The 14,294-nt window shown below is 49.8% G+C and overlaps 1 protein-coding gene across 1 annotated transcript in view; it reads right to left on the reverse strand.

Moving 5' to 3' along the window:
* Positions 1-5,150: 5,150 nt before the first annotated feature.
* The window catches only part of SFXN5 (sideroflexin 5), a 51,691-nt gene continuing 42,547 nt past the window's right edge, over positions 5,151-14,294 (reverse strand). The window contains exon 7 of the mRNA XM_009700797.1: positions 5,151-5,264. Within this exon, the coding sequence (XP_009699099.1) occupies positions 5,187-5,264 (78 nt within the window). The 3' untranslated portion in view covers positions 5,151-5,186. The remainder of the gene's footprint in view (positions 5,265-14,294) is intronic.

Here is a 14,294-nt window from a genome sequence, read left to right on the forward strand (position 1 = left end):
CCCCGCGCTCCCCCCGCGCGGTCGAAGGGCATCCCAGGCTCCGGAGCTCCATCACGGCCCTTCAAGAGGAGGGGACACCTACAGCTTTCGGCTACGTGGCGTTGGTGTAACCCTGAGATCTACCAGCACGGCTTGTCCCAGGCTGGTAGGGGTCATCCGGACGACCCACGGCCGGTCCTGCCGGGACCCGGGCATCTGCCCGCGCCTGGCCTCACGCAGGGATGCAGAGCTGAAAAATGAGCAACAAATAAAAATGGAAGGAGCTGAGCCGTGCCCAAGCTTAAAGGTGGGTTTAGGACATGGGTGACACGACCCCGGAGGTGTCCCCCGGTTGTCCCCCGGCCGGCTCAGGGAACAGCCAACGGACACATCTTCCCGGCAGCCAACAGACACATCTTCCAGGAGGGACTCAAAACTTCTCGCTGGCACCTTTTGCTGCAACCTGGTGCTCATTATTTCTTAATTAACATATCCAAGAAATCAATTAACTGCGACATTTCTAATTAAATACTACAGGAGATGATCATCTCATTATTATTATCTGCTGAGGTGAACAACTTGATGTGTGCGGTGGGTTTTTCGCTCCCCGTTTCTTCCACTTCCCCAATTACAGGAGATAAGAAATGCAAATGGTTGGGCTGTTCTCGCAAACCCAAGGCTCCTTTTTCTACATGAGGAAAGTCGAAGAGATTAATTAGCTATTAAGTGAACGTGCATAATGTTATCATTAGCTGTTGTGTGTAGTCTTTCCTGGCACAATTTGCCGTCCTAATAAACAGCACTCATGTGCTGCCGCTTTCCCAGCTCCATGCTTTTCCTTTCTAAGAGTCCAGCGCGGTATTTTGGTGCTCGCCGGCGGTCCAGGCGGGCACCCTGGCCGAGCCGGTGCTGGAACCGCGGCACGAAGGAGCCCAACCTTGAGCTGCCTGCGAGTGAAATGATCTTTTAAGATCTAGAAGGGTCAGGTTTGTGTCTGCTGAGCCTTTCTGCTGCGGTGAAATAAAAATGCATCTCGACACCGTCAGCGGTGGCATGGTGGTGGCTCAAAAGCTGAATCGCATCAGCTGGCTTCGATGTCCCAGCGTGGGGACACCGTGGTCTCGTGTTCCCCGAAAGTTTGGGACCACGGGGCCACCAAAATGCGCTCCTCCTACCTGCGCCTCGTCCTGCTCGCCACCCAGGTGGACAAGGCAGGGGACGGCGAGGGGGAGAGAAGCAGAGATGGGTCTGCACCATCCTGACTGCCCGGACCAAGGGGACGCAGGTGGGTTTGGGAGACGTGGGGGTCTCCGACCTCTTGTGCGCCGCTGTCGCGGGCGCTACCTCGCACACCAAGACCTGCAGATGCTTTCAGAAGAGGTTAGAAAAGGGAGCTGGACCCCGTGAGGTGGTGGCTCTCCCTTCCCAGCTCCAAGCAGGAGCACCTTCCCGGTGCTTTGGGCAGGGGGGGCACAACGTTATGAGTTGCATTTGAACAAAATTGGAGAGCAAACGTTGTCGTCAACCTGCCAGAGGCTGCGATGGGCTGCCTGCTCCGGCTCTTAGAGATAAACCCTGGCGAACGCCTGACTCAGGACCCCGGGATGTATTTATTTCTCAGCACAAACGCTGCCGAGTTGACTGAGACCCATTTTCATGACACATGAAGCGAAACAAGTTTGACGGGGTTTGTACGGCAAGACGATAAATGCAGACTCATTTAGACCGTTTGATTGTCACTTGTTCGACTGTGCAGCTGCTTTTGAGCCAAGCCATAATCTCGCAGCGCGGTTCCTCTGACATCCCTCAAGCTGGTTCTCAGCCCCTCGAGCAGGATCAGGCCCTCGTGATTCACAGGAGCTGCGTGGTTTACTAAGCCCCGAGCCTATTCTCCTCCAAAGCAAGGCAGTCCTTATCGAGCATCACTGGATTAACGTGATGAACATCCCCTGCTAATTAACGACCTGCGCAGCCAAAACTCTGCAGGTGAGGTGTGTGCAGGGAAAGCATCTATACTCGCTTCCCATCACGGAGAAAATTGGGAATTGGCTCTTTCCTGAGACAGAACTTGCTCAATCCGTGCTTTTCCTTGGGTGTCTCCTAAAGAAATACAGCGAGCAAAACCTTGACTCCTTTCCTCCACTGCAAATTTCTTGCTCCATTTACAGGCCTGGCAGGTAGCCGGAGCTCACAGCCACCGAAACCTCTGATCGGTGATCATGATGCAAAACCAAATCACCATCTCCCTCCTTGCTCCACCTCCCTGAAACCTCACGGCAAAGTGCAGCCTCCATCACTTCTCCCTTTCCCCCTCCCAAAAAAAAAATAAAAAGCCTGGGATGAACAAGCTTTGCAGCAGAATGGTTCAGGCAGCGAAAACCCACCAGGGAAGGGGAAATGATCCACCCAGACAGACGTCGGAGCCAGGAGGCTTCTCCCTGTCAACACAAGACGCTGTTTCTGTCTCAGCCTCATATTTCCATCCAGGAGGAGGAAGAAGGCAAGTTGTGCCTCCATGCCACACGATGCGGCTTGGCTCCTAACTTCTGCCGGCTCAATGGAGCCGTAAACTGAAGTTTTAGGCTCAGAGTAGCTTTTTCCCCACTGCAGACACATGTGGATGTGTGTGCAAGGGGGTACCCGTACCCCCGGCATCCGACAGCGCTCCTCACCTCCTCCCACACCCTGCAGCGAAGGCAAGGGCCCTTTTCAGGCACACAGCTCATCCCAGCCGGCTCTCCGAAGCCTTGCCGCTGCGGTTCCCATCGGCAGGCTGCTGTTTGGGGATTGCCAGCATCCCTGCTCCCCGTCCCGGGGGCTGGAGGTTCTGCCCTCCTCTTTCACTGCTGCAGGGAGTTACTCGCTTCGAGGGCAAAATATGGGGCCTGATTGTGTGCTGTGCCGCCCGTAGGACAGACGCCCATGAAAATGTCCATAGGACAGATGCCACCTCCCTGCAGCCTCTCCGAATCCCACCCGGAGCGCATCGGGTGGCCTTGCTTCCTCCGGAGAGTACATTCATCTCATCTAGTGCATTAGAGGAACCCTACTGGGTCAAATCCAGCTGTCCCCGGCCTTGGTGTAAATCCAGAATAGCTCCATAAGTGTAACTGGACCCACTCTGCATTTCCACCAGTGTCAGGGATCGGGAGCTGGCCCATCAACAGCAGCTATGGAGAGCCCGGAGCTGGCCTCTCCTCCCCTGCACGCTGGCATGTAAATCAACCAAATTGATTTGTTTTGTGCAATTATTTCTGATTTACACCAGCGCGGGGACAGAATCAGTCTTCCTGAGCTGGCCCAACCGTTGCGTGACTCCAGGTCCTACAGGTCTGACTCCAGCAGGGAGCGAGAGCAGCCAACGGTGGAGGAGCGCACGGTGGAGCTCAGGCCTCCCGATTTCCAGCACTGCAATAAATCCTTTGAATACATTCTGCGTCAGTGATGATTTGGTTTCCTGTGCTCCCCCTACCCTCCCCAAAACCCCCAACAAATTGGCATTTGAAGAACGACAGCCTGTGCATTCAATTGTGCCCATCACCTCCACACCTCCATCCCTACAATGACCCCAGAGGCAGGTCTCGCTATCAGCATGGTCTTCTGCTGGTGACCGTGCCCAAAATCTGCATCAACTCCTCTGGTCCTCAGGGAGTCACCTGGGGTTTACTCTTGGGTACAAGATACCAGAAAGCCAAATTATGACTCCAAACCCAGGATTCAGTGCCATGCTGGGGGGACTTGCCCCCACCTCACTTTAAGCACCCCAAAGTGAAGCAGTTGGAAGAGACAGCCAGGCAGGCAGCCTTCACTCTCTGAGGTTGCAGTCGCATGGTGCCATCAGCTTGGCACGGCTGCCAGGTGAAGCCAACCTGCCTACTGGTTTCTGCTTTGGGTCCTTCTCTGCACCAGCACAAGGCTTTGGGCAGTGTTGGCTTTGCTGGCTGAAAGCGCTGGCAAAAACAGAGAAGAGGAGGACAAGAAGAAGAAGAAGGAGGAGGAGAAGAAGAAGAAGAAGAAGAAGAAGAAGAAGAAGAAGAAGAAGAAGAAGAAGAAGAAGAAGAAGAAGAAAGAGGGAGAAGAGAAGAGAAGAGAAGAGAAGAGAAGAGAAGAGAAGAGAAGAGAAGAGAAAAGAGAAAAGAGAAAAGAGAAAAGAGAAAAGAGAAAAGAGAAAAGAGAAAAGGGAAAAGAGAAAAGAGAGAAGTTCCAGTTGGAAGGGACCTACAATGACCATCTAGTCCAACTGCCTGACCACTTCAGGGCTGGTCAAAAGTTAAAGTATATTCTGTCCTTAGACAGCTAGCTTAGCAAAGTGTGGCTTAGCCAATTAGCTTAGATTAACAACCTTACTTTTGGAGGGTCTACGTTAGGTGGGACAAACCCCATCCTTTGGGTCCGTGCAAAAGAAAAGAGCAGATTGACCATACTTTTTGCCATAAGATCCCTTCCTACTCAATGTGTGGGCACGTTGGCTTTCCAGCATCTTGAAGCCCAGGCAAAAGCCCTTGCGGATATGCCCGGCGGTAGGCTCCTGTGACACTAAGTCTTGCAAGCGCAACGAATGGCAGGATGCCACCAGGACCGTCTGCAGAAGAAGGATGGAGGGACGGAGGGTGCACAGGCTACGACCTTCGCCGTGCTAACGGAGCGTTGCACGTTGAACCGTGGAAGGATGCTTTTGCGCATGATCAGTGGGGCGGGATCAGTATGAAATCAATAGAGGACACTTATCAAACACCTTATCAAGTGCTTCACGTTCATGCACCCGTTGATCTCTACGGAATTATTTTTGTGCAGCATCAGTGTGTAGATTTAATTTGCATCGAAAACAAAATTTGCTCAGTGAAGCCTACTTCCATGTAGTTAGGTATAACCACGTAAACACGCCGTTAAACATCCCTCCATGCAGTGCTATTAAGTTCTGAGATTCTTCTTTAGCTAGTTCTCTAAAGTGTTTGAATGTGATTTTTTTTCATTGCTGCTCCTGTTGCTAATTTAAAACTTTTAATATTAATCTTTTTGACTGGTGTGAGGTGTCAGTTCTCTGCAAGTGTTAATTTACTCCCAGTTCGCCGGGAGCGGTAATACGTTACTATCGCTGAGCTCTATTATTTGTTTTATCTTGTTGTTGTTCTCTTTTTCCCAGTTGGAATCTCAAGATTCCCCTTTTCCCTCCCCAAATCTTCTGGGCTGAGGTGGTCTGCTTCCACTTACAATCCTTTATTGTAGACTACAGTCTTACTGGTAGTGGCCATTGCGATTTCTGGCTCCAGCCGAGATGTCTCAATCTGTGAAATCAAAGAGGAGGCAAGATCAGAATCAGTATTGCGTTGCTGTGCTGCAGAAGGAGCGCGACAGATCAATAAATTAATGTGGAGAAGTACAATATGTAAATAATACAATGTCAATCATGCCTCTTCCGTGTCATTTAAATGTGCTTTACTCTGCTCGAGTCTCAAAACAACCCTGTTTGGATTGACTTATATTACATGAAATGATGCACGCTCGCTGCCTTGCAATATTCAATGAATTATAGAGTGTCTCTGAGAATGAAACGGATCCCACCCGTCGTTTTGCAGGAGACAACCCTTCCTTTTCCCGCAGCCAAGGTCCCCTCGCAGGGTGCTAGAAGGAATCCAGTCCCCAAAGCTGCCGTTTGCGCCCGTCGGGACCCGGCAAAGCCAAGGGCTGGGTGGTGACACGAGGGGAGAGCACACCCTCGTTTGGCTCCCGGACCAGGGCTCTATATGCTCCAACTAGGGTGGATCACAGCTAAAATCTACCCACCCCTTTCTCTGTTTCCATAAAATCTGCTTTCCCCGGCTTCGCACGAAGCTTTCTCTTGCTCTGAAATCACTCCGAACCTTTGTGTCCCCGGGAGGGATCCGTGGTGCTCCTGGTTCCTCCGGCAAGCAAAGATCCTGCTCCCAACCGGGACAGGGCACCTTGCAAGACCAGGACTTTTGGAAATCCTATACATTGAATTGATGCTGTCGCTGACACAATGCTAGGAACCCACGTTAAAATCGAAATGCTTTTGAAAATGTTTAACCTAGTTAGACAAATTAGCAAAAATTTGTGCAAAACAATTTAGGTATTTAAAATATTCAATGTTTTTAAAAACTGGAAAAACTGTTCTTAGCTTTCAGCTGCAAAAACCCAACAAAATATAACATCAAAGCAATCTTAACATGAGGTGCAACATAACCCTTCAGCAAAGCTGTTAAACAGCTACTGAAGCATCATGGGAAATAGCACTTCATTTATTCAAATGCACATATGTCAGGTTTTTGCACCATATGTCATTCCAAGCTATTTACAGTAATAATTAAATCTTAATCAACGTTTAACCTCTGTAAAATGTTTGAAGGGATCTAATCACCCTTCAGACTGCACTAATGAAGGAGAAATATATAAACATAAAAAGAAAATGATGCATAGATAGCACACCAGAAAGAACAGTAATTGCAAAATTGTATTTCTTTTAAATATAATCAGCAAATTATGTAAAGTAAGCCAACGAGTATTTTAAGTGAAGACATCTTGGGTGTCAGAGGTGTGATCAGCTAATTTTGTACTGCTATCCATAACAGATGTAGCATATTTTCTTTCAGTGCCATTATTAGCAACTTCACCATTTCTTTCTGTGCTGAAACACAAAGTGAAGCATTGTGCCGGGGAGAGTACTCAGCAAAGGTGCAGGAGAGGCGATTCTCACGTACACCGGCACTGACGGGATCCATTTTGCGGGAGGATTAACTCCGATCTGCCTGGCTCTGACGCAGCTTTTCTTCCTATTGTTTTCTTATTTTTTCGGCCAGAGACAGAAAGAAAAGCTCCGAGGCGTTGGGGTTGGGTGGTTTCACCCACCGGTGTGAAAACATCAAAGTGGAAAGAGCTTTCAAATGACCTGGAATTGGGTGGTCCAACCCTGAGCGTCCATGCTGGTGCCAGCGGGGCTTTGGGGATGTGGGGCAGCTCGGACAGAGCAAAACCCAACCTACAACAGGGAAGTCTCCACAGAAAGCTAAGGGAGAGCCACCACAGTCCCTCCCTCTCCAACGGGGGCCGGAGAGGTGGGAGCTCCATGGAAAGTCACATCTGCCTTCGTGGACCCCCGAGTAGTGGTCTGAAAGCAAGACCTGTGGGGCAAACGATGAGGACTTGGACGTGCTGAGTCTAGAAGAGAGACGTTCACGGGAGGCATGGTGGTATTTGGCATGGTGGAGAGGCTAGGGCACAGAAGAAGGAGTAATGTTTTGTTCACGCTCTCTTGGGACACAGTTCAAAAAGCATCGAGTAAGATCCAAGCTGAACAGCAGGAAGAGTATCCTAGTGGGAAGGAGCAAAGTATTGCAAGCAAATGCTTGGGGAAGGTGTGGTGTCTCGGTGGTGGGAAGTTTTCAGCACAAATTAGATGAAACCCATCAAGAATAGTTTAAGCAGAATTGAGCTTGTCTCGGTGGAAGGAGACAGATGAGATAACTGCTTGCAGGTCCTTTCAGCTTCCTTCCCATGGATCCAGGAGGGAAACGGCCTCCTTTCCCTGCAGGGCTGAGCTCCTCATTCATGGCAAGGCTCTACACAAGGCTGTTAGATGGGATGGCCTCAGGAGGGACAGGATCGAGGTGTGATAGTTCAGAGACAGATTATGGTGTCTGAGCAGAAGGACAAGGGAATGAATGCCTAATGCAAGACGAACACGTGGTCAGGGACTCCTCTGAAGATCTTGAAAGAAGATACAAGCGGTCACAGGCATCGGTTTGGAGCTGCGTATTACTGAACTTACTTAAGCCCCTTTCTGAAGCCTGGGAAGATGTGAAAGAAATTTGCTGGGGGGTGACTGGTTGAACTGGTGCAATCTCTGCAGATCTCCTTCTGGTTGACCTTAATAAAGCAGATATTAAAAACTGCTCTGGAGCCTCAGCTACAGGAGCTCCAAGCGGTGCATCTGCAGGCAGGTACCAGAGGGACGTACGCCACAGCAGCACTGGCAAAGCTGTTCAGAAACGCATCAGGAGTAACTTACTCATCTCACTGGGAAATCAAACGCAGAAGAACAGGGAGAAGCACATGTAGGTGGTGGGCTACAGATATTAAGACAACATTAAGACACAACCTTATTGTGTACCAGTTCAGTCTTTGAATCCCTCAGGGGGTTTTGTTGGAAAGTGCAATTTCACCGATTTTGGGGTAGACTGCTATTCTAGCTGTCCAGCATCCTGGACCTGCTCAGCCAACCTTCCACTGGACATGGCGTTCTGAAACGGATCTGGAGACCACAGAGTTTCTTGTCAAATTTCTCGTCTCTCAGCTTCAAAGAAGACCCCCAGCAGGGTCCTTCTGGGGACCTTCATGGCCATGCCGAGAAATCCTGTAAGAGGGAACACCTGCCATGGAGGTTGCTCCCAGGGACAGGTTCTACCCTGTTGGGACTACACTGCTGGGACCTGCCCCAGCCCACACGGGATGACTTTGTCCTTTCAAACGGAGTGCCCACCATGGGACTGGGTTTGAATTGTGTCCATCCTCCTCCTCCCGATGAGGCAGATCTACCTGTGCTGAGGCGAAGGATGGATCCCCTTCCTGGCTCTGGGATGATAGCACTGAGGTGCCTACCAGAAAAGGACCTTCAACAATGAATCCAGGAGAAGAGAAGTCCAGGAGGGACACGACCTCACAACAACACTGAGGGAACCCCAGTGTAAAAGCACTACTCCTGGAGAGTGTTACAAGGGGCTTGTTTGGGAAAAAAAAACCAGACTTTTGGGCTGATGGCTGAATGAGCATCAGGGCAGCATTGACCGCTCCGTATCCTGACATACCAGCACGGGAGACACTATAATGAGGCAGCAGGAGAAGGGGGAATTGTTTCACCCCGTGAGGCTACTGGAAGCTTTGCTAGAGATGCAGGGAGATGCTTGCTGGAGGCATGGTCAAGGTGCATCTCCAAACTCACCCAGAAATATGGCCGGCGCTAGCCACAGCCTGATGCAACACCTGGGAGCCGGTGCAGCCTGAGGATGCTCCTCTTCCCTCTAGCACATAGCTGAGTGCACGAAGAAAAAAAGGGAAAAACCCAAGAAACGGTGTCCCCTGACCTTATTCAAGCAACTGTTTATAAACCAGCATCACCCAGGTAAAGCAGGCAGGATGATAGCGCTGGCTTTTTAGCGGTGCTCCTGACCCGGTGAAATCTATCCCTCCCGGGGAACAAAGCCGTCGTAAAGGGAATCGCCTCTCGCAGTGCCCACCGCACGCCAGCTCTCTTCCCCCCATCTCTGCCGTGCAGTGGAAGCCTCTCTCCTCTCATCAGCACAGACAAGGCTAATTGGGGTGATAAAGAACTGGCTCCGAGTGCTGGCGTGGGCTGGAGGAACAAATGGTGCGGTGGTCACAGCTGGTGCTGCGGAGACGGAGAGGGAGAGGGTGTGAGGCAGGCTCCCGGCGCCCAAAGTTTCGTCAGCCCATGTTGGATGCGGGGCGGCGAGGTGGGGGGTTGTGTGTGTTTTGCATTCGCTGCTGACACGGGTGTAGCGTACATGCGCGTCCGGTGAAGCAGAAGCAGGCAGAAAGCAGATGCTTTTTGTTTGGGGTTGATACTCATTTCTATCCCAGCTCGGGAAAAGGTGTAGAAAGGAATGTGCTCCTCTGAGTGCAGGGAGAGAGATAGGTCTAGGCTCGCTGCCAGGGATCCTGTAATGATATGGAAGGCAGCTAGGGGAGACAGGAGCAGATGGATTTGGCATACAGCTCATCACTCAGCCAAAAAAAGGGAGGTGGGGGGGAGAAGAGGGAAGAAAGCAGCCAATTTTGGTAGGGGGAGGGTCGTGTGGACTGACGGATGCTGCACCGGGAGGTGGGAGAAGGGAGGATCAGGCTGGTCACCGCGTCTTCTGCGGCTGCCTTGGCTCTCCCGGCTCTTCCAGCAGCCCTCTGCCATCTCCTCCTGGGCCATTAGACATCAGGGCAATGGCCGAGGGCAGTGCCAAGCTAACCGAGCCCTAGCAAAGCTCGGCGAGGTGTAACAAGGACTACGGTTAATAAATGGCACCATGAAGCACCACGAAGGACCAGCGGCCGCTGCTTCCATGGTGGTGAGCTCCGGGCACAGCTAGACGGAGAGTGGGGGCACATCCAGCACCCCTAGCGGACTCTCCTCTGTCCTCGGTGAAAAAAGATCATGTTTTCCCTCAGATAGATGAGCTACTGCTCATCAGTCACGCCACGGTCACCAGGCACCTCTGCTTGTAGCTTGGTGCGACTCTGGTGTGAAAGCACCTCTGTACAGGTCGCCTACCAAGGCTTCCTTTCTTCTTCAATCCGTGGTCACCTAATGCAACTCCGCTGAGAAGCAGAACCTCATTAAATTTGGGTTAACGTGCTTACTTGGGGTCAAAACCCAACTTGGTTGGGTTTTCGATGGTCTTGTTCACACGGTAAGACTGCTTAAATGTTCTTCGTTCAGGTATTTCAGATCTTCTTTTCTTCTTTTCATTGACAGTAGCTGAAAGAATGCTGATGGGGCCAAGATGACAAATCTGAACCCCAGCTTAATTTTATAAGGCTTTCCAAAATTGGAAAATGTATACTGAATGATTTAAAGACAGCAAGATTTTTTTCCTCCTCTGTACAGACAAACTCTTTCCAAAGCTTTTCCTAGACGTCAAAAATTAAAGTGCTCTCCATAGATCCACTCTCTAAGGAATGAGATGAGGAAATCGGTGTTTGCTAAGGAGTGTCTCTTGGAAATGCAAGGACCTACGGCCAACTGAAGGTGACCTGACAGGTGAGAGAATTCAAGAAACACCCCATCCCATCCTAAAACCTTTTGATTAAATCACAGAAGATGTTTTTCCAAAGGTATCCAGCCTCTGGTTAAGGAGTCCAAGCAACAGTGGAGTTACAAGACCTCTCAGTATCCCACTTCCAAGAGCAACAGCCATCCCCATGGTTTGCATTTTTCTAAATCCAAACTTCCAGCTTTGCATTTATCTTATTTGCTGCACTAAGGAGCTTTCTCCTGCCAGAAATTTTCTTCCCATGAAAGTATTCAAAGATTCTTAAATCACCTTTGTTAAAATTTATAGACAAAACTCATGCTGCTGCTCTGCAAGGAAGATTATTGCTTGAAATACTGGTGTTCAAGACCTTTTCTGACCATTTCCTATTTTTTCTACATAACTGAAAAAACTGTGTACCCCAAAACTGGACACACGGATTGAGAGATGATCTCAAGACTAACGTACATGGTAACAAATAACTTCATAAATAATTGATACTCCGTTTGCTGGCCGTATCACAAAGCTGGGGGAAAATAATTTTGAGAGAAACCTGAATTTTGTTAGGTTTTCCTTCAAATTAATAATAAAAATTGAACTTAAGGGTTTACTGGTACAGTTCCCTTCATTTTCTGTTTCTCTCAAGTCTTTTAGATCCCCCTCTTTTAAAGAAACGTTCCGTTTTCATAAGAAAAAATAGTGTATCTAGTAAAAACATTGTTCTCAAAAACACGGAAACAAGTTGTTTGTCTCCATTTCTATCCTTGCTGCTGGCTAAGGTGTTCACAAAACACACCCAGAGCCTGCGAAGCCATCGTCACTCTCGCAACCCAGTAGCCAAGTGTCCCTCCACCCATCACTGGTCACAACACGTCCAAATCCGTCCCGGTCTGGGATGCTCGGTGGGAGCCTCCTCACGGGTTTGACACCATCTACCTTCCCAAAAAAGTGCTGACTTTAGGGTGGGTGCGGGAAGGGAGGGCTGGACCCCCGAAACGCAGGGATCAAAGAGCTGTGCACCTGTTGAGGAGGCACCGAGTGAGGGGGTTAGAGCCTCCTTTCTCGCCGTCCCTGCTTTGATCACCTCCTTTTGTCTGACACACTAAGGTATGCGCCTGCACCCGGGACTGACAGTCCCTAAGAGCCTTCACCAGGCTCCCCGGCCATTACGCTGCAAGGAGCGGGGCAGATGTGCTTTTCCAGCCGGGGCTGTGCCGAGGAAGTAGCCGTGCCGGTCGGGTAAAGCCCTCGCACACTGCAAGCAGAGCGTGGCAAAGGCTGTGCATCCACACGGCACGTCCACCCAGCCTGAGGTGTGTAATGATGCGGTCCAGGGTGGAGAAGGGACCACCAGAAGATGTTCTGAGAAGGTAGCGGCTTTGGAGGGAGAAGACACTGAGGGCTGGGAGCTGCTGCACAAGCGAATAGATTAAAGCCCTCTGGTGCCCTGGACCCATCTATTTAAGTAAAAGATTAAAATTTGTCACAAATTCCTGCATCGAGACAACCACTACTATTAGTGCCTGGCTTGTCTTTCTAACAAAGTCATGGCACAGCCTCACCTGAGTGATCAGAGCCTACAACCGCGGATACAACTAAATCCTTGACGCACCCCGCCGGGAGAGCAGACGCACTCGTGGAGTAAGAGGTTCCCCTCTTACGTGCTTGGAAGTAAAGCAAAGCCAGTAGCAGACAAGGACAGCCCAGGAATAAGTAGATGAGAACAAGCTCAGGAGTGCATTTGATTTATACTGCCCTTTCACTGCTGTCTAAGAGGATTCATGTGTAATTCAGCATATACATAAAGTAAGGAACTATCAGGCAGTCCGGGTAATTTGCAAAGTTTCTTGTTTGACTGCAAATCTGGCAATACTGCCATGTGTCTAGCAGGCGGGTAACCGGTTCAGTCCCTGCAATGTAGTAGTTTCGTGGGGGATTTCACACCAGCGGCTCTGAATTCAGAGCCCTGTTTCCGATCTGTAAGTTTTTAGGGATATATCATTTCTCTGCAGACAGTGAACTGGGCTCACACTGAAGTGCAAGGGAGAAATGCATTGCCTCTGACAGGACCTGTGGCCAGCACATTTACACCAACAATGTATCTCAGCGCTGCTGTCTGACCTCTGGTTGGACGTACCTAGAATTGGCAATAAAAAAGACCATTGCTTGCAATTAACTTTATATCCATTTTCTCTCCCCTCCTTGAAACAATAAAAAGGAGGAAAGTTGGAATATTTGGCTGTTCTGGCTCTTGAGGCTTATGCATTTCAGAAGATTTTTCTGGGTTTTGCTACGGATGCTTTGAACAGCAGCATCCCCCTCCAGCTGCCTGTAGGGCAGGGCAGAAAATAGAGTTTCTTCTCAGACCAGGATGGAAAGGGTCTGAATGTGGCACCACGCAGATCCCGCCATGATATCCGTTAGCTATAAAGTATGTCAGGGATGCTGTTAGTGCCACAAGCTATTCACGCTCTATCACATCTGCTGACACCTCTGCACGTCAGAACCTCTGCCCCCCTGAAAACGTCACTGCTTTTAGCAAAGCACGAAATGCAAAGTGTCAGCAGCACCTTGGGTGCCATCAGGTTTCTGTATCGAGACGAGTAGGAATATTCCTCATGTTCAACAGATGTTCGGATAGAGATGCGCAATCGCTTTTAAGACAGCTACAAGGCTTAAGATGTTACTGCCCTCACCTTAAATGGGAACGATTGAGCAGAAAGCAAATGGGAGCAAAAAAGAGCAGAAGAATTTGTGGGATTTATGGGTCAGTTATGGAACAGCAACATCCATCACTTCATTGGGGGACCTGGCGGTGTTAGGTTAACGGTTGCACTTGATGATCTTAAGGGTCTTTTCCAACCTCAATGATTCTGTGATCAAGGGTGGGAGTTTTTAACTTCAGCTTCAGGAGCTGCAAATTAGTGTATCACAGCTTCTCTAAAGAAAAATAATATGCACATCAAAAAAAACAAACCAACAATTTAATTGGATGGGAAGAGGGAAAACATGGGGCATTTTCGGCTACTACCCAACCAGCACAACGGCCCACATGGCAACCAGCAACCCTCGCCCAGCAGCACACTTGTTTCCGGTGCTCTAGAAATGACTGATGACAACAGTGTCAGCGGGTGGGATAATAATATACGACAGCAGGCACCTAAGGCTCCAAGGGCAGCTTCAACTCCTCAGCGTGTCCCTGCCTGTCCCGTAGCAAAGCAGTTCAACAGCCGCCGTTCACTCCCGCGCTCCGGCCCCCGCCTTCGTTCACTGCGCCAAACCAGTCCACCAGTAAGATACCAGCTCTAACCTTCCAGTTCCCCATGGGAACCCTTCTGGCGTCTCAAGATGACATCAATGATGAATAGACATGGTGAGATGAATGAAAGCCACTCCGAGGAGCTGGGTTTAGTTAGTACTGGGCTCTCAAGACACTCTCAAGTCTTCCAACTTTATAAACAGATTGAAAGGTCAACCCCCCGCGTGACACTGTCTCCAAGTCATTGCAAAATGGTGGGTTTGAGTCTTTAGGGAAAA

This window comes from Cariama cristata, unplaced genomic scaffold, assembly GCF_000690535.1.
Source record: "Cariama cristata isolate BGI_N322 unplaced genomic scaffold, ASM69053v1 scaffold14205, whole genome shotgun sequence".
NCBI classification, from domain to species: Eukaryota; Metazoa; Chordata; class Aves; order Cariamiformes; family Cariamidae; genus Cariama; species Cariama cristata.